We start from the raw sequence: 24,948 nt of genomic DNA on the forward strand, positions 1-24,948 counted from the left end.
CATACTCTAAAGCATGTGCTTTAGGGACTTCTCTACACTGCCTAATGGACTGAGTATCTTAAGTCAATCATGAGTGTATAACTTTTTTCCAGACCATCTAACATCTAAGGAAAATCATAAAGAAGCAAAGTGATTTGTGAACTGCAGAACATTCTGTGTATGTTTATAATTTACATTGTTGTCGAGTTTCATACTGAATCTCATTTATGCCAATATTTATGTGTGAGACATTTGTAATATGCAGGACATTTTAGTGTTATGTTGACTAGGCATCATAACCGAATTCCCCCCTGGAAGTCTCGAATGGTTTAAAAATTTTTCACTGTATAGAGTCTATTTGTGTTGATACTAGGTTGAGAGCATATTGTCCCTCTGTGACAATAACCAGTGTTTTCTTTGTGGCATTCTCCTGTGTGACACTGGTCCATAGAGTAAAATGATTTACAATGACAGTGGGTTGAAATATGCAGCTTCAGACACCTGCTTTCGAGCCCTGTGCGTTTAACACTAATAACTACTCTGGGTGGGGGAAGAGTAATCATTTAGGTTTTGAGGCTGTTCTCTGTGAAAGGTTATTGTTGCGCAACAGCCGCAGTGTTGAGGTTAACTTTTGCAATGATGTCAGATCAATAAAAAATTATTGAATCTGCTGACAAGATGACAAACAAGTCAACTGCATTAAATGTAAAACACGACCTGGGGGTCTGACCTCTGAAGACTTTCTAGACCTATGGAGATAGTTTAGTTTCAAAATTCACAAATAAATATCACACCATTAACAAATATATTTCTTGATTCAGCTACAAATGTAACAAGATTTACAAATATAATTTAGCACTTACAAATAAACGGAACAGCATTAAAAAAAAAGGCATTTTTTGACTCACAAAAAAATTATGTAATGCACAAATGTCAGTATAGTTACATTTATTCACAAACCAATAATCCTGCATTTACAAACCCCGGTATATATTTGTGAATACCCTTACATTTATTTCCCCCTGAGAGCGCAGGTAAATGCAGGATTGTCGTTTTTTTGCATCACTTAATATTTTTGTTGTTGAGAAATGCATTTTGTGAACGGTGATACATTTATAAATCTTGTTACATTTGTTGCTGAATCAAGAAATATATTTGTAAATGGTATTTATTTGTAATTGTGTAATTGTGAATAATATTTATTTACAATTGTTGTGAATCTCCATAAATGGGAAGCGAACTCACGTGTAAGATGCAAACTATATGATGACATCAGAGGTAGAACACGACTCAGCTGGTTCTCATTTTGACACCATTTGTGTCACATGTTCAGTAACACAGTTTTTCTTCATTGTGGAATTACCATGCTAAGTAACAAACAGGGGACTAACAGCAGATACTAGTGCTCTGCAGATGTCTTGTATCATTAAAAATGGTTGAATTAAAATACAAAATTCTAAATTCTACAACTATTTACAGGCCAAATTCAGAAACAAATTCAGTATTTAATACTGAGCTAACAGTTTAATTGAATAATAAAAAAATCCTAATAATTATCTGTTTTTCTTTCAATTGCAATTAGCTATACAAAGCTATATTTCAATTGAATGGTGTCTCTGGAACATTGGAACATAAAGAGGCTATTTTTTTTCTCTTTCTATCACACACACACACAGATGCATCTCCTATCATGGATTATTCCTCAAATTGCTATGGCTCAAGCCTCATGCAATTTCATAGCTTAGATGGCAAAAATTGGGAGTCTGAAAATAAGTCTGCTTTCAATCAGGAGCAGAGCAGTTTGTGAACACAGCTGGACTGGCCAGTTAAGATGGCTGAACAGTGGCCATTCTCATTTCACTCTACTGAATCCAGCCACTGGTGGCCATAATTTACAATTCAAATTTCCCCCAAACAGCCTATATTAAGGCTGAAGTAAATCACTCACTTGCCATAATCTCTCATCCTGAGGCACGGGGCATGGGGCACAGGGCGGGGCACCAACCCACCTGAGAGTACACATACACACCATTCACTCATACACTCAGTCTTAGTTGTTCTATGGCAAATAACATATTTTAATTTCTTCCTTCTCTTATTTGAACTCACACAACTTCTGAGGGGGTCTGTGCAACCTATTACAATTACAAGTTTAAAATGTCTCTCATTTAACAAGTAGCATATTTCTGTACATAAGACATAGCACAAAGGGAAACAAATCTGGACAATCAATATCTGACAACACATTGTTTGACAAATTGATGGGATGGGAGGCGGGTTTAAACCAAGATCATGAAAACCTTATTTGTGCCTGTCAGGATCCAGTCTGGAATGGGCTACTCCAGATTCGGAGTTTGGACCGGAGTTTTATGTTTGTTCTGTGCTATGTTTCCTGATTGTTTTCACCTGTGTCTGCCTGTATAACGCTGCCCTGTTTGTGTCTGTTCTCCGCCCAGTCGTTGTTTGGTGAAGTTTCCCCTGTCCTGTGTTATTGTAATAAACCCCTGTCTCGTGATGACGTGTGTTTGTGTGTGTCTTCCTTCCTCGCCACATCCAGCTATCATTACATTGTGTCAGAAATAATTATTCTTCTACTCCATGATGGAGATAAATTGTACAGTCTCTATTTGTTTGTATCTGTATATTTTTGTAGATCTTGAGGACACACTTGATGTGACATTAGTAAACATGCCCCAACTGCTACATCTTGTATTGGACTTTTACAACAGGGCTAAAAAAATAAAAAAGTGTTCATTTTGTTCCAAGCAGAAAAATAAACATGCATAACAACAGAAAACATCAACAACAAAACTTTATTTGTTCTTTTTGTAAGTTTTACTAGTGCATGGTTTTGAACTACAAAAGCTACACTACTATTTAAAAGTTTAGGGTTAATTAAACATTTTTTTGGATTTGAAACAATTGTTTTGGGCATAACAAATACATAAAAATGATGGAAAATTCCAGTCCAGGCATTGTTCGTGTTAAAAAATTACCTTGGGAATGTCTGTTAATGATGGAATATCTGCTACATTTACATTTACAGCATTTATCAGGGCGCCCTTATCCAGAGCGACTTACAATCAGTAGTTACAGGGACAGTCCCCCCCTGGAGACACTTAGGGTTAAGCGTCTCGCTCAGGGACACAATGGTAGTAAGTGGGATTTGAACCTGTGACTTTGTGGTCTTCTGGTTCGTAGATGCAGAGGGGAACTTGATCAGCAAGAATTAGTCTTGAGGTCCAGTGGAATGCTGTGTTCTTTAACCCACGTCTGTCACTTTAAAAGCCTAATTGATTATTAGTAATGACATTAGCGGAGTTGGAAACTAGTTGCAAAACTAGTTCAGACGTCATTATTGTAAACTTTGCGAGACTTGCCACTGTTTGTTTTTCATTATTATTTTTTTTATTTTTTATTACATTCTACTCCTGGAATTTTTGCACGGCTGTGCGCGCCTCTTAGGAAAGTTACGGTAGCGCGCATTCCTCCGCACTTTTCCCAAGGAAGTCTGGGGCAATTACTTTAGTCGGCAAGGAGAGCTCGCCGCTCACCGCGTCCACGGCCGGACCTCCTTCTTCAGACATGGGATTCGAGCTGGACCGCTTCAAGGGGGCCGTGGACCCCGACTTCAAATGCAACTTGTGCAACAAAGTTCTGGAGGACCCGCTCACCACCCCGTGCGGCCACGTCTTCTGCGCGGGCTGCGTGCTGCCCTGGGTCGTCCAGCGGAGCAGCTGCCCCGTCAACTGCCAGCGGATCTCCGCCAAGGAGCTGAACCACGTCCTGCCCCTGAAGAGCCTGATCCTCAAGCTGGACATAAAGTGCGACAACCACGCGCGGGGCTGCGACAAGGTGGTGAAGCTGCAGCATCTGGCCGAGCACGCCGAGATGTGCGACTTCTCGCCGGCCAAGTGCAGGAACAAGGGCTGCAGGGAGGTGCTCAACCTGAAGGACATGGACGCCCACATGCGCGAGACGTGCGACCACCGGCCCGTGGGCATCTGCGAGGGCGGCTGCGGGCTGATGCTCACCCACCGGGAGCAGGAGGTCCACGGCCACTGCTGCCTGCGGGCGCTGAAGGCGCACAACGGCGCGCTGCACAGCAAAGTGCTCAGCCTGGACAAGGAGTTCAAGAAGCGCTCGCTGAGGTCCAGCAAGCGCGAGAAGTCGCTGCTGGCGCAGCTCTCCGCCATGCACAGCGAGCTGCAGGTGACGGCGCTCAAGTACCAGAAGAAGTTCACCGAGTACAGCGCGCGGATCGAGTCGCTGACCCGGAGCCTGGCGCCGCCGTGCAAGGTGAGCGTGAGCGTCCTAAATAAGCCCAATAAGCAGAAATGCTCGGAATCATAATGAATAAAGCTTCGCTGGACGAGGCCATGATCAGGTGAGCTGGTTTTTATCATCATAAATAATCAGAATGAATGAAGCTTCGCTGGACGAGGCCATGATCACGTGAGATGGCGTTTATCATCTTAAATAATCATAATGAATAAAGCTTCGCTGGACGAAGCCATGATCAGGTGAGCTGGTTTTTATCATCATAAATAATCAGAATGAATGAAGCTTCACTGGACGAGGCCATGATCAGGTGAGCTGGTGTTTATCATCTTAAATAATCATAATGAATGAAGCTTCACTGGACGAGGCCATGATCAGGTGAGCTGGCGTTTATCATCTTAAATAATCATAATCATAATGAATGAAGCTTCACTGGATGAGGCCATGATCAGGTGAGCTGACGTTTATCATCATAAATAATCATAATGAATGAAGCTTCGCTGGACGAGGCCATGATCACGTGAGATGGCGTTTATCATCATAAATAATCATAATGAATGAAGCTTCACTGGATGAGGCCATGATCAGGTGAGCTGGCGTTTATCATTATAAATAATCATAATCATAATGAAGGAAGCTTCACTGGCGAGTCCATGATCAGGTGAACTGGTTTTTATCATCATAAATAATCATAATAAAAATGAATGAAGCTTCACTGGATGAGGCCATGATCAGGTGAGCTGGCGTTTATCATCATAAATAATCAGAATGAATAAAGCTTCGCTGGACGAGGCCATGATCACGTGAGATGGCGTTTATCATCATAAATAATCATAATGAATGAAGCTTCGCTGGACGAGGCCATGATCAGGTGAGCTGGCGTTTATCATCTTAAATAATCATAATCATAATGAAGGAAGCTTCACTGGAGAGTCCATGATCAGGTGAGATGGCGTTTATCATCATAAATAATCATAATGAATAAAGCCTCACTGGATGAGGCCATGATCAGGTGAGCTGGCGTTTATCATCATAAATAATCATAATGAATAAAGCCTCACTGGATGAGGCCATGATCAGGTGAACTGGTTTTTATCATCATAGATAATCCTAATCAAAATGAATGAAGCTTCACTGGATGAGGCCATGATCACGTGAGATGGCGTTTATCATCATAAATAATCATAATTATAATGAATGAAGCTTCACTGGCGAGTCCATGATCAGGTGAACTGGTTTTTATCATCATAAATAATCATAATAAAAATGAATGAAGCTTCACTGGATGAGGCCATGATCAGGTGAGCTGGCGTTTATCATCATAAACAATCATAATCATAATGAATAAAGCCTCACTGGATGAGGTCATGATCAGGTGAGCTGGCGTTTATCATCATAAAAAATCATAATCATCATGAATAAAGCTTCACTGGATGAGGCCATGATCAGGTGAACTGGTTTTTATCATCATAGATAATCCTAATCAAAATGAATGAAGCTTCACTGAGGCCATGATCAGGTGAGCTGGCGTTTATCATCATAAATAATCACAATCATAATGAATAAAGCCTCACTGGATGAGGCCATGATCAGGTGAACTGGTTTTTATCATCATACATAATCACAATCATAATGAATAAAGCTTCACTGGACGAGTCTAGGCGAATCATCAAATCTTCACTGGACACCAGTAACTCCACCATTTTATTGACTGTGACCTGACAAAAGTTGCACCTAACCCTACCCCTTGGTTGATTTTTAAACTTTTTGCAGTGAAATACATGGAGTTATTTATTCTACATTTTATTTTTTGTAGGACAGTACAGCCTGCCTCCTCTGGCTGGTGTGTGTGTGTTGTGTGTGTGTGTGTGTGTGTGTGTTGTGTGTGTGCGCTGTCCTGAGAAATGTCTGTCAGCTGGCAGTTTTAGCCCAGCTGGCGGTTCAGGTGGGGGGAGGGGCGAAGTGTTTACGGCCCCTCTGCAAACCCAGACTCCTCCGGCCCTGGTGCGTCACCCACGAGGGCCACCTTCTCCACGCCAGTTCACGGTGTTTTCTCGTTACACTGTTACAACTGTCACATAACAACATAAAGCGTGCGAAACACTTTAATAACCTACCAGGGAATTATTATTATTACTATGATCACTATAAACATTTTTTTTACTCTCCTCTGTCCCCATGTGGTTCCGTTGTCTCAGTTTTCCCATGTCCCCTGTCTTCCTGACCCGTCTACCCCCATGTGTAATGTTTGTGTATATGTACGGTCGGGTTGGTGGCCAGTTTTTTCGCCGGTACTTGTGTCTAGTGACACGGCGTGTTGCAACCGCAATAAAGACATCTCATAATATTATTATTACTGTTATTTCTGGGCGGGACCACTTTTACTTCAACGTCCATATATGATCAAAAAACGTACAGCCGGCATTATTGACTTGTCACCCGTATTTGAGTGCGCGGTGGAGGGTCGTGTCACCCTCATGCGCGCGGAGGAACGAAGGAATGAAACCTAATAGAAGAGTCTCAGTCAAAATATGCGAAGGGAAGTCCCGTGCGGGACTAATAAGCCGCAGTTGACAAGTGACATGCAGGCAACATGAATAAAACATCGGCAGAAATATTTGTTTTGTTGGCGTCGGTCCCCACTCGCAATTTTTTTAAGGTACTATTTTCTTTGCGGGTTTCCTCCAGGTTCTCCGGTTTCCTCCCGCCGTCCAGAGGCGCGTAAACTAGGTGTACCGGCGGTGTGTGTGTGTGTGTGTTGCACTTTACTGTACTTTACTTTTTATTATTGTAATATTAACTACGGTACCGGCAGTAATTTCTGGTTATGGCCGCCCATGTTCTCATGTTCCCACGCCACTGTGGACTTGCGCGCCTCCGGTCTCCGGTTTCCCGTGAGCTGGCAGCGCGGCGTGGCTCTTCGGTGTACTTGTGATATTTGTCCCCATGCTGAGTGACTCAGAAAGGTTGGCAGGGCCACCGCGTCACCGCGCACAGCATGCGGGACAGCGTTTCGCTGCAGCTGCGTGGTTCCAAGCGAGTTTTGCCGGGTATCTGATGTGACAGCGCTGACTTTACCGTGTGTTTACTGAACTGGGCCCTCGCGTTTCCCGCCGCTACTTTGCTGTCGAGACGCCAGGCAAGTGGGGTGGCGGCTAAATGATCCAATCATGGCAGAACGCCAGAATCAGCGCTGTGGTAATATTCAGACCGATATGTAAAATAACCAAATTCTTTTTTCGGGTTCAGCCAGGCAGTCGGAATCGGATTGGTCTGCGAGCAGCTTGGGCGCACATGTGGCGGAATGGAGAGGCCCAGGGGCCAAAAAAGCGGTCACGTGATCGGGGGGCTCGTGCCGTTTCCGCGTTACGCTCGCTCTAGCGCCCAGCGCGTCTACTCCTCAGGCCACCGGCAGGACCGGCGACGGGCCAACTCTCCCGGGCGAACTGGGTCCATCGCGCATGGGCGACGGGTCCCCAACTGCACGCCGGCGTTTGGCCAGGCCTCCGACCCCACACCTCTTGGGGCAGTGGTGGCCTAGCGGTTAAGGAAGTGGCCCCGTAATCAGAAGGTTGCCGGTTCGAATCCCGATCCGCCAAGGTGCCACTGAGGTGCCACTGAGCAAAGCACCGTCCCCACACACTGCTCCCCGGGCGCCTGTCATGGCTGCCCACTGCTCACTCAGGGTGATGGGTTAAATGCAGAGGACAAATTTCACTGTGTGCACTGTGTGCTGTGCTGCTGTGTATCACATGTGACAATAACTTCACTTTACTGCTCTCGAATGCTCAAAACATTCCGCTGGGTCAGGCTTGGACACCGTTCGCCATCACCAATTTGAACCAATTCGCCTACGTTGGCACAAAATCTCATCAAAATCTGGTCGTTCCATTGGCCGGTACATTCATGTTTCCGTGTTATATTCGGAAATGCTACGCTAGTTGTGAACGTGGTCAACGCAAGAATGAAAGAATTTAAATGGCTTATTCTGCGTGATGCCATAAAGTTCGGAGACTCGTGACTTCTTATTCCTGTCCGGCCGTGAACGTTCCTTACCGAGTGACACGGAGACCTAGGTGCCTGGCAGGACTCTGTGGGCGCCATTAATGTCGCGCTGTATATTTAGTCACTGTATTCTATAGCAGCCACGGCCCTGCGGCTGAAATCATGTTTCCGAGGCTGAACATGGGCACGCCGTACGGAACGACGCCGCCGCAGCCGGGTTATTAATATAACAAGGCCGTTTGGTCACTCAGCAGCTCTTCCACTCAGGCCCGGTTAAGCCGTAAAGAAGCTGTAAAGCCGGGCCGCTTTGAGAATTTCAGCCACCACCTCCTCCCGCATTGGACCGTCACATGTCGGTCACACTTGACCGTTTGCCGAATGACACATCTTTCCACTTGGATTGGGATCTATGCTGCTCTCAATGCATTGATAATTGTCTGGATGTCCTTCTGTTATCTGAATATTTTTTTATTGCGTTGAGACAGAATGATGAAGCCGATTGACATTCACCGTCACAGAAGGAAGCAGAGCTGCCTGACTGTGAACGTCAGATTCATTAACTGGTGTCTGTGTAGCTGATGTCAAACACTGAAATGTCTCAAATTGTGGTGATGAAATAACGGGCGGATCGTATTGATATCTGTGTGCTTATTATCTATCCCATTTCTATGTTGAAATCGCCACCCTTTAAAATGTTATTCTATTGAATTTAGGGGGGAGAGGCCAAAAGCGTCACAGTAGCCCTGCGCAGGGAAGCAGGATCTCTGGGTTTCAACATTGTTGGCGGAAGACCCTGCGTGGTAGGTGCTAAATATACATCTTGTGTATTTTGAGCATTTTGCCACTTTGGTGATGTAATCGTCACATTTTGTTTTCTATTTATTTGAAAAAACATCAAATATTTCCAATGTGATTTTTATTAGTGTTTATATTGCATTTTGGTTTTGACACATTTTGCAGGTTTATTATTAATTTTAATATTATTATTTTGTGGGTTGGTGTGGGAAAAGGCATGTACCATTAGCTAAATCTACTAATCCTTTTTGGGCTTTCCTTTGTCCAACAATCCCATATTAATGATGTCCTTTTGGCGGGCCACAAATGGAAATAATGTCTCAGATTGTCCAATTTTTTACATTTACATTTACAGCATTTACCAGACGCCCTTATCCAGAGCGACTTATAATCAGTAGTTACAGGGACAGTCTCTCTGGAGCAACTTAGGGTTAAGTGTCTTGCTCAGGGACACAATGGTAGTAAGTGGGATTCGAACCTGGATCTTCTGGTTCATAGGCGAGTGTGTTACCCACTAGGCTACTACCAGCCTATTTCAGCCAGTTAAGTTTAACAAGTGATTGATGGATGGATCGGTTTAGGTAAACTAGTAGGGTTCTTTGAGACTGAGGTCTGATTAAAAAAGTGCTCATTTTAATGAGACTCATGAAGACGCCTCTGAAGTAGCACAAGTAATGTCACTATAAGTGGGAAGGTGCAAACTTTGCAAGCCCCTATTTTCTGCGGTTCATTTTACATGCCTTGCTGACGCACTTTATTATGGTGCGGGAGATGGCAACTGCTGGAGGAAGCTGTGAACTACACCACAAAATAAAAAAAAAGCCAATTTGTATGCTGCGTATTGACATGCTAGGCCTGCCGTTTGGCCTACGGGAAGCGTTTATTGGCTTTCTGCATCAGTTTCACATGATGTGGTCGGCAAACCACGTTTTTTATATATATATTTTATGAAAGCTTATGCGAGCTAGATGTTCTGAAGATTATAGACTTGCCCTTGTGGGCGTGGTCTGTTTTGTTATGTTCGTCAGTGTTGCAGAGCAGGCATGCAGGCGCATGGCAACACCGCACACTTTATGGCACAGTGTTGTGACATTCCTGATGCCTTCGAGGCTTGAAGTATCCCCTAGTAAACAAAATGCTTTTGTGCAAGGGGGAGGAGAGGAAGCGAAACCTGCGGCAATTAATTAAAGCGTTCGCAGCTTGACTTCCGCGGTTTCTCGAGTATCCCATTAAAAAAACGGCGCAGCTCTGGCGGATGGCGCGAGCGCGGCCGGTTTTGATGTGGCGCACGTGAAGTCCGGGAGGAGCTGGCGGGGCGGGTTTCACAACAGACCACGCCCACAAACCCCCCCGCGGTCTGTCTCGTAGCCACCTCTCCCTTCCGTGGCCAGTGAAAGACAAGTTGTCCATCAGATGGGGGCGACCAGCAATTTCATAAGGCCCCCTTTCGAGTGGCTTTCGGACCAGATTGTCTAACCCGACTCCGACGGTGACGTGGCGTCGGACTGATGATAAAGCAGACGCATCTTAAAACTATCTGCATGGTCTGCTCCGTCCTCAGAACCCCTGCTTTTAACAAGGTTACGACTTTTTAATTTGATGGTCGTGAGACTTCGTCACCGTCGTTTAATTTTAATGCGGTAGGGATGCTCGTAAATTTTTTTTATTTGTGTTAATCTGAAACTAATTATGTGGCAGGGCTGTTTGAAAAAAAAACAAAAAAAGCCTTTAGTTTTGTTGCTTAATTAGTTTAGGATCAATCGCGTCTTTTTATGTTGAGCTTGTTAACAAATTGTTCATTTTCAGGACAATTCGGATGGAACTTCAAACGAAGGAATCTTTGTGTCCAAGATCATTGACAACGGCCCGGCGGACAAAGAAGGCGGCCTTCAGATCCACGACAGGATAATGGAGGTATGTGAGTAATTGTCAGATTTCAGTCGAAGCGAGCCCATCATGCCTGTTACAAGGTACTTAAGATAATACCATACTGTCTGAAATTTGCCATTTAGATATGTTTTATGCCTAGGGTTTAAGATCGATCAGGCAGGTCATTTGAGACCGTGAGGAATTTGGCAGGACGCGGGTTTTTGTTATGCTGTGGAGACACTAAAGATGCCTTTGGTTCTCAACCAAGTGATGGACACCTAGCAGCAGGCGCTCACATGCCCTTAAACAAAATCCCTCTATGTGAAGGCCATATGTTCCAGGAGGTCAATTTTCAGAGGCACTTAGAAAGTCAACTTCACAAAGGTCGCTTTTAGAGTTGCTTGAAGTGGAAAAGCCAACAATGATTCTATTGATTTTGGACATTGCATACGATGGATGTTGTTGGTGGTCCTCGCTCGCAGGATTTATATATTTTATGAATGTAATGAAAACGTCTGTGACCGACCGGTCTGGGTTATTCAGTTCCATTTCCGTAACCACGCTTAGAATTTAATTCAGCGAGCTACCGTCGGCAGCGTCGGTTTTTACGATGAGCCTTCCTTGCATAGCTGTAAAATATGACACCCCAGGAGCAAGGAACGATACCGGCGGCACAAAGAGATGGTAACAAGGGGCCAGAGTCCCTGCTGCTCATTCAGTGGTACCATAAGCTGGGCTGACAATGGGCAGATTGAGCTGCCAAGACCGACAGCTATTCGCCTTGGCGCCTGGCGACTTAAGACCACCAGACTCTCGGATCTTGCGGCCAGTCCAGATTAGCACACTTATGATAAGAATAAGAAAGAACGACTTGGGTGCTTGGTGGGGATGGCCACTGTTACTGTTCCAGTAAATTTTTTTTTATTGAGCATTCATTATCCTTCAAGAAGAAACATATTTTACTTTAAACTTGATACCAAAACGCCATTGTTCTCTCTTTGGAAAAAGCAAGGATGTAAGATGTTGAAAAAATGTTCGGCATGGCCGTACAACACACGGAGCCCCAGGAAGCAACATGAAAGCCTTTCTGAGCGACTTCCAAAGGGAGACGAGTAAAAAAAGCTGCAAAACTGCACTGAGCTGCGCACTTTCAGATGCGATCTGAGTTTCTCCAAAGGTGGGTTATTAAACGTCTCATTCCCACATTTGAGCCAAATTACCGCTCGTACGGCCTTGTTGGTCGGTTTAGCGACACCCCCGGCGCACCCTAATTACCGACCCCGGAAAGCTATTTTTGGCGGGGGTTTAATGAAGCAACACCGGAGGCCCGCCGGCAGCAGCCTGGAGTATCCTCACCAGCGGCCTCGCCCTGTTCCCCTTCTGCGGCACGCGGGCGGGATCTCCGTCAGCACTTTCCTTGCAAAAACCGGGGGTGCGGGGGCGCCAAGTATCGCGTTGCGCGGACGTCTTTGTGCCTCGAGATTTGATTAAGCCGCCTTCCTTCGCCTGTCAGTGCGGTTGTGCGCGTTGACGCTTTGCCGCCTCACGTGACCGCATGTGAGGAACAGGCGTCCTCGGCGGATCCGGTTTCTGACATGTTGTCACGTTCGCTGGTGTTAAGAGGAGTAAAATCGGCACGACCCACCGGACGGAATTTTCTTTTTTTTTTCTTTTTTTTTTTTATAAATGATCTTCACTTTGTTAGGGTTTCATCTCCACAATGTCAGGTTTGAACCACCGTGCGCCACTTCCATCGACAAGCTTCAGACTTTTTGTTACTTTGTGGCTCATCTGCGATTCCTGATGCGAGTTTTTGAAAAAGCGAACATGGCGATTATGTAATGCTCCGCTCCGTTCATGCCCCATTCAGCTTCGCCCCGCTGCAGGGGTCATTCGGCCCACGTGCGTGAACTTGCGTTGAGAGACCCAGGCGGCGCTTCACTCGAGCAGGAAATAGAACCCCCCCCACCCCCCCATGGACAGGCCGGAAACGGCACGTCCTAAATAGAGGCCTGTACCCTCTGTCTGCTGATCGAGTCTGGCCGCAGCAAGGTTACGTGAACGCAAATAACAGAGCAGCGTCTAAATGGAGGACCGCAGCGGCCGATGCCCTTCGCAGCAGTGCATTCTGGGATGCATGGGGGCATGAATAGATTCCTTGTCCAGCACTGACCTTACTCATGAAAAAAAAAAAAAAGAAATCCGTAGCGGTGTTTGCTTTTCGCTCCTTCTCCATGAGCAGAAGAACCTAGGTGGAAATGTTTGCTCATGAACATTTCGTCAATAAGGGAGACAGGAGTTTGAGTACGAACTCCGTACACTGGGGGGGTTGACTTTTTTTTATTTTTTTTATTTTAGGGGTGTTCAAATTAATGTGTTAATTGCTGTGATTTGTTAATACAATTTTAATGCTTTAAAGTAAACACGTTTAATGCAGCTGCGTTTTGTTCATTTTCCTGTGGGGGGTCTGACCCATGACATGGAAATTCATCTCAGTGGTCTGAAGCAAGCGTTGGATAGTTGGGAAAACCAATCATTTGCATTAAATGTTATTTCTGTTTTATTTAGTCAGAGTTTTGAATAAGGCATTATAAGAAGCTGAAGTCTTTAGAATGAATATGTTTTTTTTGTTTTTGCATTGTATTGGTTTTGCCGGTTGTGCAGCTCGGAGTAAGAGAGTGTGTGTGTGTCGCTGTGTCTGTACATAGCGGTGTGACAGTCTGAGAAAGTGAAAACGACGATAAAAACGCCCATTCATCCTCTCTCCCAGCGCCGGTCTGCCATACGTTGCGCTCACACCCTGTCTCGACTGTATGATATATGTGACAGGGGCGCCCACCAGGAACCAAGTCCTGAGGGCACTCAGATGCAAAGTGGGACGAGACTGGAGAGACATAGGAGGTCATTGTAAATGTCACCTTGTAAAAGTTGTGCAAACACTCCGAGGTCGCAGAGGGCATGCAACAACCACGGTAGGAAAGAATGGAGAGAAAGCAGCGAATTTGAAGGTTTTTTTTTGCGAGAAGGCAGCGGTTTTCAGACCAGATCCTTACTTGTAGGAGCAGGATTCCTTGAGAAAGTCAAGTAAATCTGAAATGGACCAGAGCTAAAAAGGTTATCAGCAATGAAGCACTTAACACCCCCCCCCCCAGAGTTATTTTAGTGACATGTCGCTACTGGACCTGGTACTAAACCGCGGGCAGGAGAGTAAGAGATTGTTCCGGAGGGGGGTGGAGGTGTCTGCAGCAGGGAGATGGGTGGTGTACGTACACCGACGAGTCCTCCACTCCTTCTGAAGAAAGAGTGTTAGCATTCCTTCCACGCCCAGCGCCAGAACGTGCCAGCTGCAAGGTTTAAAATGAAAGAAAATGGAAAACCCATTTATGGCCAGGATCGTGTGTGTGTGTGTGTGTGTGTGTGAGGCCATACAGCCAATTCCCTCTGGGATCTTGTTCTTTTCCTGTTAGATATTTTCAAGGAAGGGATATTCCATATGAGGGGGGTAACATGTAATACGAATTGGAAATCAATTTTTATTTAATGTACGTAGCTTCTATGAATGTACTAGTAATAATAATAACAACATTACTGTGTAGTGAATTTACAGTGTTATACTTTTGGGGAATCGGGGACAGGAGGGAACATTTCTTCACTTTTGCACTCAACAGGCACGTAGAGCAGTCTGGATGGGTCTGGATCTGTGGCGCATGCCACCACCGCTGGGTGATTTAACATGACACGTGACCCTTTTCAGTAAACGTCCGTGGCAGCCGTGGCAAACGTGTCTGTTCAATTTAAAGCCACAAATTCCAAATGCACAGAGAGGAGGACTCATACACCCCATTTCATCACTCCCATTTTTTTAAAAGGCCTAATTAAACATTATTCCTGCTAATTATGGGTATTTTAATGAGCCTTACACTTATTATTTACAATTTGGAGAGCTGGGACAGCAAGTCACGTTACTTTTTCCTCAACGGTATGAACTCTCCTCTGCCGCAAATGAGTTGTTACAGCACATGGGCATCTTCAGTGGGGGCATGTGTCACAAGGTCCCAGCGTTATTCTTGACCCTGGCGTTGGAAAAGGAGAACAGAGATGGCAGTCATCCCCTCAAGGGGATCACATGTTGTTTGGTGTCCCAAGGCAAGAAGCAGGCTTTTGTGGTGGACTTTATTGGATTTGGGTCCCAGGGCAGTCGGCCTTTCTCTATTCCTCTCCGGACGTGACGCCGGTGCTCATGGGGGAAGCTCTGAGCTCTGAAGTGCTGTGAAATGGCATTAGAAGGGCTGACGCTTTTGATACAAATTGATTGAATTGTGCCCTTTGGCTCGGTCTGATACCGTGGAATGCTTTGATTGAATTGAACCGAGAGACTGAAGAAAGGGTTAAGGGAGACAAAGACGGAGAAGGCAAAAACGGAAGAGGCAAGTTCAGATACGGGAGAAGCCCAAAGGCAGTTCAAAATAGGCATCAAAAGAATGGCGCTGGTTTGTAATATTCCAGAAGTGAGTGGATCAGCATTCATGCCATTGACACAGGAGCCTTTAGATCATCTGATTTGCTGAGCTTTGGCGATCGGTGGCCATGTAGTGCTTGTAGTCCATGTAGTGCCATGTAGGGCAGTGGTGGCCTAGCGGTTAAGGAAGCGGCCCCGTAATCAGAAGGTTGCTGGTTCGAATCCCGATCTGCCAAGGTACCACTGAGGTGCCACTGAGCAAAGCACCGTCCCCACACACTGCTCCCCGGGCGCCTGTCATGGCTGCCCACTGCTCACCAAGGGTGATGGGTTAAATGCAGAGGACAAATTTCACTGTGTGCACTGTGTGCTGTGCTGCTGTGTATCATGTGTGACAATCACTTCACTTTCTAGTCTATTTTCTATTCTATTTTTTTTTTTGTAGTGTTTTTTACGGGGTGGTAGAAGGTTAAGAGTTGTTTTTATTGTAACTAAAGTAACATGCGAAAGGCGGCTAATTGAGATTTGAGTACTTTGGAATTGACTACGTTCCAACTCTGCAATTGAATAGCGTAGAGCTCTCAAAGGAACCTTAATCAACTTGTGGCCATAGCAGCACTCAACCTGGGATCTGGAGAAGAAGATCTTTGTGTCTTCATAGTCACAGAATAGGACTTGCTTGTTCACAGCTCACATTGCCATGTTGCATGTGGTTCCACGTACAGACCCGCTGCAATTGTTGCTGCATTTCTCAGCATGCTTTATTTCTAGAGCAAACCTGGATAATTTATGAGCTCTGGAAGGTTTTAGGAGGCAGAAATAGAGAGGCGTAATTAAGGCTAATTGTCTCCCCAATCAATCACAGACCTTGGGTAAACACATCAGCAACAATGGTCTCAGGTTGCCTGACCAGCTGCTCCTCCGTGAAGACCCCCTCCGTACCACCCACGCCCCCCTCGTGGCCGGCCGACAGCCTCTCTAATTAAACTCTCCTCAGTTAAGCGCTAATAGGCTGATTAGCAGGCCCCTGCGCGCAGCGTAATGGTCTGTCGTTTCCTCCCGGTTCCCCGCGAAGGTCCTCGGCATCTTAATAACTGCCTGCTTTCGAGTGCTCATGGGCGGGGTCGGGAGGGCCAGGGACTCCAGTGTGACCGATTCGGCCGCTAGAGAAGGCCGAAAACAGATTCGCTCGGCCGCACGGTGCCTTGGATTGTCTTGTTATGGATGTGGAACTTGCAGAAATCAATTACTAAGCGCCAGTCGGTGGACCGCTTTAAAAGGCTACACAAATGTTTAAAAGGTTTATGCAAACATGATCATAGATTCTTGAAATTTCAGACAAGGGATTTAACAGTTGGCCCATTATTTTCAATTCGAGTTCCAATCGTTTATGGTGCTGTCTAGATTTATAGTGATGCATAACCTTATTCTTTACCTTTAATGCTCTGATCTCATCTTTCCCCCCCCTCCTTGGCCACTCATAGCTGCACTGATCTTGTAAACGTTCTCCTAGACATGGCTCAGTGGTCATTTAAAACAGTGTTTATACAGTATTTCAACAGCCATTTCACGATCCAGCAGGCTGTGTTCATGCTTCTGGTGCAGCAACCTCATTTCCTTCCATAAATCAAATTTGCACAAAGCTGCAAACAAACGGCAAACTGTTAATGTACTTAATAAAGTTGCATTCATATAGCACATGTCAGGGTTTTAAAATAAATGGCTATAGGCTAGAATTGTGGGGGATTTTTTTCGTACTCTTACAGCCGTCAGCTTTCTGAAGAACACGTCCACGGAATATCTGTCTTGAGCTAAGTGATGGGTCTTAGGTCAGTTTGGTTTGAAGTGGTATCCCAGGCTGCACTGGGTTGGCACAAAGGCCCCATGGGTAGGCCCGAGGGCCATGGTGTTTTAGAGCTTTGTGGCTGCGGGCCTGGTCTCCATTGTACAGCCTCTTCTCATCGTCCCTGGCTAATCCCAGCATCAGGCCACGCTGCGCAGTCTTCCCGCTGCTTTTCTCAGAGAGGTGTCTGAATAAGCCCTGGACCCCACCCCGTTCACGCCCCGACAAAGTGGACACAAAGTGGACGCAACCGCCGCCTTCTCTTCTGATGCTAATGTGTGCAAATAGCGCAGCGTTGTCTGTCGGACGGGGCATTGTTGGAACCGGACCGTTTGTGCCCTTTGCGCGGCTCCTAAGCAAAGATGTTCCCTTTCAAGACTTAGTCTCTCTGCTTGATTCAAGACTTCCTGTTTCTTTAAAAAGAGCAGCAATATGTGGTCAAGAAACGTGTAAGCACACATCCCAGTCGACTGCGCTCATTAGCATAGAAACGGTTCATTTTTAGCTGTTGAAATTATGGAATTATTTAACAGTTACGCTAAATGTTATGTTATGCTAGCAGGCAAGGTAGCGGACCCGTAATAAGAGGTGTGCCGGGTCAAATCCCAAACCGCCAAGGCGCAATGGAGGTGCCACTGAGCAAAGCAAGGCACATCAAAACTTTGCGCAATCTACATTAAAATACACGGATTTATGGATTTTTTTTTGTTATGACCGTGTTGATAGTTTCCAAACTGGTTATCCATCCACTCCCTGAAAATGATGAATGGTGATGAAATTTGAACCCACAACCCATTGGTTGTGAATTGGCCACCACTGCCCCTTGTTTGATGCACATGGACAGCATGCGCAGTGCCTTACTTCATGTTGCCTTTGAGGATATGTAGGTGCAGTCTTGTGCATGTGGACACCATTGTCTGCTGATCGAAGAAGCACCAGCAATGTGAGTGACAAAACTGGCACGGATTGTGGCCTAATGAATGTCACTTTATTTTTGGGTGAGGTGGAAGACAGGCTGTGCATGCATTGTTCAATTGACGAAGATCAATTGGGAACAAGGCAAGCAAGTGAGCAAATAAATCCTGGAAACGTTGGGTCCTGGTGTTCAAGTTGATGTTACTTTGACACTTAACTACTGAAACCTGGGGCCACCAACCTTCTTTCCACGTTCCACCACACCTGAGTGTTCATGGCCTGAATATTCATGGCCTGATCTGAATCAAAGCATGATTTTGGTTTTGCCAGAACAATCATAGAGGCATCACTTTACAACTTAAAGAATCTGCTTGTAACATGTTTGTGTCAGATGCCACAGGACGTCTTCAGGGGTCTTGTACAGTCCATGCCCTGATGGCTCAGCGCACTTCTGGGGGCACAAGGGGGATCTACCTAAGACATTCGCAGCATTTATCAGACGCTTTTATCCAGATCGACTTACAATCAGTATTTACAGGGACAGTCCCCCCCTGGAGACACTCAGGGTTAAGTGTCTTGCTCAGGGACACGATGGTAGTAAGTGGGGTTTGAACCTGGCTCTTCTGGTTCATAGTCGAGTGTGTTACCCACTAGGCCACTACCACCATTTAAAGGGTGAATGTCCGTGTCACTGCGTATTGTAAGTTGCTCTGGATAAGGGCGTCTGATAAATGCCATAAATGTGTATGTTCAACCACCCCCTTAACTAGAGTCATATAATACAATATCATATAATGTCACTGGAATCAGCACAGCGATGGTTGCATCCACCTCATGAACAGTGCAATTTACACACAGCCAGGGAAGGTTACCTTAACAAATGCCATTGATCACGCCGCACACTAGTGCCGAGGCCAGGAAAAGACCACCGGCTGAGCGCTCAGACTCCGAACGTCAAGGTCACCGCCTCGACCCCCCCCCGCCCGCTGTTTACATTTCATTAGTGCTCCAGTGGAACGCAGTTTACTGTGCGCAGCAGCAGCTTCCAAGTCCATTTCAAGTCGAGTTGCTTCTTCCCTTTTACAAAAAAAAAAACATTTTTTTTTTATTTTTATTCTTTGCAGAGCAGCAACGTTTGTCCAAAACTGTGATTGATGTGCACACGTGTTTGAGGATATCCTCAGGAGTGTGTGTTCCTTTCAAGCTTCGGGGAGATCATTTTCCCCTTCTTTTGACCCCCTTTAAAAGAGGGAGTATTTCAACTGAAAATGAGGGATTGTCTAGGAAATTAAAATACTGCGTAATCCAAGCACACTGTTTAAACTCCTCCTTTGTCCTCCCTGGACAAATGATCCATTGTAGGCTTATAAAATAATGTAAAGTCAGCCTCTAGAGCTAAAAGCATGGCTCTCCTCAGGTTCTCATTAAGTCTTGGCAGGACTGCACATGACCTCGGCTATCAAAAGTTTCAAATCGTTCGAATTTACTGTCATAGGTTGCTGCCTGATGGGCGATATGAGCGCAGTCGCGTTGCTTCAGCCGCACGAGGGTCTCGGTAAGGGGCTCGCCCAAGTCCCGGCCCAAGTCCCAGGCTACGATCGGGGGCACGAGGGTCACGGGCCGTGTCCGAGGGATGCCCGGGGCGGAGCCACGTCGGCTCGGGTCCTGTTGGACAAGGCAGCCCATGTTAAATAAACCTCCCCACATATGCAGCGGGCGTCGGGTTACCGCCGGCCATGGCAGCCTGACAACTGCTCCTTTGTGGGACCGTTTTGGAGTCCCCTAGCCATACCTGTCTTTATTTTCTGTCTCTCTTTCTCTCATATGCTCTTCTTTTTTTTTTCTCCTGCCATCTTACTGCTGTATATCCGTCTGGCTCCCGACTGCATTTTTTCGTACTTCTATCTGGTCCTCAATCTTTTCTTCCCCCATTTCTCTGCACCCACGTCGTCTCCCTTTTCTTCTCCGAATCAACCCCTCATCTATCCTTGTCTCTGTCCTGCTGCATGTGGGGAATATTTGCTCCGTCTCGCGTTTTCAATCCTTTTCCAACTGGCGGGGTCTCCATCTCTCTAGCGTCACCTAGACACTGACTGTCCCGCCCTTCTCCCCTGTTCCGTCTGGACACGTTTTATCTACGATAAGACCGCGAAGGGGAGGAAAGCACAGCCACCTGAAGCTCTGATGTAGATCAACCAGACGGTGACAACTGTTAATGTCATCGCCGCGCGCTCGGCCGAAATCCATTTTTTATGAAACGGGAGAACGAAGTGAGGATCACGTCTGCTGCGATTTACGCCCCTGTTCTCGCCTTTGTTCTCTCGCGACCGGTGTCGTGGAGAAAGAGGCCTGCGCGGTGCAGGAATGTGGTTTTCGGATGATTTGGTACCAGCGCTTAGTCACTGCGAGATGTCTGGAACAAACAGCGGACCCGTGCCAAGTCTTCTTGAAACGCTGAGAGAAATGGAGACAGATGGGCCAAACAGAAGACCGAGGTTCGGTGGGAGAGTGAGCGAGGGAGAGAGAGAGAGAGAGGGGGCATACCAGGGAACAGAGGCTGATTTTAAGAGTCCGTTCCTCTCCCGGCCGGCTATATCCGGCCAACAGCTGCTGTGTCTCTGCAATGGCATGTTAGATGTCTGGTCTTGGTTTGCAGTGCCTAGAACCTGGGATATTTGGTGTACCGTCTCAGAACAAACTTCTCTCTCTCTGCGTGTTTCTTTCGAGAACTCTCATCAAAAGACGGCCTGGAGGGTGCCTCAGGTGAGGCCGGTGGTCCGCCGGCCCTCTCCGGCTGACTGGGTCGGCAGCAGCCCGCCCGCTCTCCAAAATTCCCTGACACGGAGCCAGAGCAAATGCGGGCCGTCTCCCAGCTGTCCCCCGGCACATCCCGGCGTGGCCTCTATCAGCTCGTGGGAGTCTTGAGTTTATGTAGCGGGGCTTTAACACCGCCCCCCCCATCCCCCCGCAACCCCCAGAGGCCAGGAGCGGCCTGGAGATCTCTCTCCAAATAAGAGCAGTCCACCAAGTGGAACATCCATTTGTTTGCATGTGGCTGTAGCCGGGCCAGACTCAGCAGTGCTTCTGTTGAGGAGATGATTATTAAACACACACATAACAGAATTCTGTTTGTGTGTGTGTGTGTGTGTGTGTGTGTGTGTGTGTATAATTTTTTTTTCTTGATTTGGTCCAAATGCCTGTGATAATATGAAGTATGAAAATGAGAACCACATGTTTGGACACTTTTTGTGTGTAAAGGTATGCGGATGTTCCCTTGACCTCTGGATTTTTCCTCACAGCCAAACGCATCCTTGTGGAAAATCTTTTGAAATATTGTAGAAATGTTTCTAGAATGTCTTTTTTTTTTTTTGCTGACTAGAACTGAAAAGGTCTCATACACTTCCAGTCAAACGTCTGGACACACCTACTCATTTATGGGTCTTGAATTTCTTAAAAGAAAACTGAAGATGACACATTTACGTTATGTAATGTAATAAAGTTATGTAATAAAGTAAAAAAAAACAAGGCAAAAAGTAAAAGAACATTTTGCTGTGATGATACTTCTCTCCACCACCTTAAGTTGGACAACGGGGACGGTTTCCAACAGTCCTGAAGGATTATTATGCTGAACACTTTCTTATCATTCACTCATGTTAATTAGCGTCTCATAAAGCGGCTTTTGATGATATTAGTGAACAATGCAGCCATGAAGGTAAAAAGAGGCGACTCATTTATTAAAAACACATTTATCAAACGTTCTTCACTTTCTCCTGATACAACAAATATTAAATAGTGTTATTTATTACTGCGATTACATTTTCCCGTACGGAACCTATGTGGTTATCAGGATATGTGATTATTTTAGTATAAAGGTCCAAATAAACCCTGTGCAGGCCATGACCCTCGCAGATCAGAACCAAATGTGCAGAGTTTTCCTACCTTGCTGAAAGTAATACCTTGCCCAGCGAGTCAAGCCCCTACACAAAGGGATATTTCACCAGTGCCCTCCCCCTACCCCCAATTACAAGCCTCCTTGCTGTGTTGCTTCAGACTTCTCCCCCTGTAAGACGTCTGTTATTCTACGACTGGAGCTGTCCTGCCTGTGGTGTATTTTCATTAAAGCCCTCAGCTAGAGAGCAGGCTGTGCTTAGTCATGAGGATATGATGAATTGTTGCCATTGGGTTATAAGACTAAAAATTCGGGTTACGTGTTACATAAGTGTGTGGTGCTGAGTAATGTCGGCGTCTGAATGTTTGGGAGTCGCTGAAGATGGACTGAGAAAGGAATGTTGGCCACAGTGGTTAAATGCTAAATAACTGAATTACATTTGCAGTTACTACAATGCTTTGTCCATATCTAATCAAGAGTACTCACAGACCATAAAGTCCATTTTGGTCCATTTTTCAATCTTTAAAAATGGATTAAATATGTAGCTTTGATTTTATGAACCTATTCCTGATACACTTTGAGAGGATGTATGGAAAAACTGGTAAGTGGTGGTATAGATGTTACTGTAGTGGAGAATGGACCACTAGATCGGATTGGAACCAGCAATGAAGAAGTGGGTGTGGGCTGAAAAAAGCTAAAAAAAAAAGCTAAAAAAATTACATGGAAGTAAGAAGATCAGCAAGTTTAACCAAGCTGTAAACCAAGAAGTAGAATTTAATTGCATCTGTGACAACTGCATTTTCATTGGTCCACACAGTTGAAAGCTTTCGCTCCTACTTCATCCAGAACTTGTTTATCCGGTTTATGAAGTGGTGATGATTTACAATGAATCAACTCAAATGTACATTCAACATGGAGCTTGTCTGTCTCCGAACCATTTGTAATTGTAAAGAGGCATTTGAAGAACAGACGGGCCTTTCATTGAACCCGACTAATTAGAGGACACGCATCAGGGAGTCCATCGTTGTCTCCGAGATCCAGAAGTGGCTTTCATTTTTGTGTTTGTCTGACTGTGCCTCTGTCCAAGCACTTCAATTATGCTTCAGCATCAGTAGACTTTGTGTTTGGGTTGGCATGCAGAACAACACGCCTCCGGTTGTTTTTAGTGACTTGTTAGCTGCGGACCGGAATCTTCCCTAATGCACGAAATGGCAGGGATTTTAAAAGTGATTCTGTATCTGCGTTGGGATCTGGATTATACGGTAGCCCATCGTTATATGCATTCTATTATGTTATTGTATTGATTATGCAGTAGATATATATGCTTTTACAGTGTTCTCAATAAAGTGTGCAGGTTTGTGGTGCCGTTTGGACGTAGATTGTGACCCATTGTTGAACCTTCCAGAACTGTTGCAGGAACCACGCGTCCATTTATTTTTAACCCAGAATCGCACAAGCACTGCGATTAGTGGAGTTATGTCTGAAAGAGGCTGGAATCAGGAGCCAATAACTCAGACCACTGCGGGGGGAGGCATCACTCAGGAACGTTTCATTCTGTGGGCCATATATTTTCACAGGAAACGTCGGCGAGGGCCCACGACGTGTCTGGCAGTCGCACCGAGCAGCAACGCGCTTCTCCGCGGCGCGCTGGAAACGTTTTTCGCTGAGGTTTTGCAAAAGCCGTTTGTCACCGAATCACTGCCATACATCACAGGAGGAAAAGCGCCGTGGCCGGTTCCGAGAGGCCTGGAGTGGCGGCTGTTGCCATAGTGGCTGCGTGTTTAGCTAGCCTTGCTCAGCGCCACCTGTTGGTGGACGTTGACCGTGCTCTGCGGCTGACGTCCTCCACTCCAGACCTTCACGGGTCAGCAAGGTCAATCTATCTGGGAGACAAATGATTCAAGAGCTTCAAGGGAAGTGCATAGTTATAGCGGTATAACAGTGAAATGCATCCTGAACCACTCGGTTTTGGCTGTGCATACTTAAAAAAACATAAAATTATAAAGGTAAAGAAAATAGAACAAAACTGGAATAAGGCTAGTAAAAATTAAGCATTTACTTTACTTTACTTATCCAAAGCGACTTACAAGGAGACACCAGCTATTCTCATTTGGTTTCCATAGATTGTAAGTTCCAAAACTTTTCAAGAACATGCTCGGGAATTGTTAAGTGCTAGACAATTATTTTTTTTTTTGGTCAGTGTGTGTGCGTGTGTTACAGTTCGACTCGTTTGAAATACTTTTTAAACAAATGAGTTTTCAAATGTTTTTTAAAGGTGGTGGTAGCCTCGGCTAGTCGAATGGAGCAGGGCAAGCTCCAGGGCAAGTTCCACCAGCCAGGGACAACAAAGGAGAATAGATTCGATTGGGATCGGAGACCCCGTGAAGAGGGAATTTTAAGTCGCATTTCGTTTGCAGATCTGAGAGGGCGTGCATGAGTGTAGCTAACTAATAGCGTCTTGATATAAGAGTCTGCATTTCCATTACAGCCCTGTAGGCGAGCATCAAGGATTCAAACTCAATGCGAGCAGCTACCGGGAGCCAGTGGAGAGAGGTGAGAAGAGGCCTGAGCAAGCTAAAATGCAAGCAAATATATATGTTGAAGTAGAACATAAGAAACAGGCATCACTGGGTGGTGGCTCTGGATACAGCACTGACATGGTATGTAGCAGGATGTGAATGATAAGTAAAGTGAAAGTGAAGTGATTGTCATTGTGATACACTGCACTGTGTCCTCTGCTTTTGACCATCACCCTTGGTGAGCGGTGGGCAGCCATGACAGGCGCCCGGGAGCAGCGTGTGGGGACGGTGCTTTGCTCAGTGGCAACTTGGCGGCTCGGGAGTCGAACCGGCAACCTTCTGATTACGGGGCCGCTTCCTTAACCGCTGCCCCCTAAAATGGAATAAAATAAAA

General features: G+C 45.7%; 1 protein-coding gene across 2 annotated transcripts in view; it reads left to right on the forward strand.

Annotated features, from left to right (window-relative positions):
- Positions 1-3,490: 3,490 nt before the first annotated feature.
- Positions 3,491-24,948, forward strand: part of pdzrn3b (PDZ domain containing RING finger 3b) — an 83,805-nt gene continuing 62,347 nt past the window's right edge. The window contains exons 1-3 of one of the 2 annotated variants that reach the window (XM_028999283.1): positions 3,491-4,278; positions 8,979-9,065; positions 10,867-10,974. In XM_028999283.1, the coding sequence (XP_028855116.1) occupies positions 3,565-4,278; positions 8,979-9,065; positions 10,867-10,974 (909 nt within the window). In that variant the 5' untranslated portion in view covers positions 3,491-3,564. The remainder of the gene's footprint in view (positions 4,279-8,978; positions 9,066-10,866; positions 10,975-24,948) is intronic. The other variant, XM_028999284.1, reaches the window with a different exon arrangement.

This window comes from Denticeps clupeoides, chromosome 12 (assembly GCF_900700375.1).
Source record: "Denticeps clupeoides chromosome 12, fDenClu1.1, whole genome shotgun sequence".
Taxonomy (NCBI): domain Eukaryota; kingdom Metazoa; phylum Chordata; class Actinopteri; order Clupeiformes; family Denticipitidae; genus Denticeps; species Denticeps clupeoides.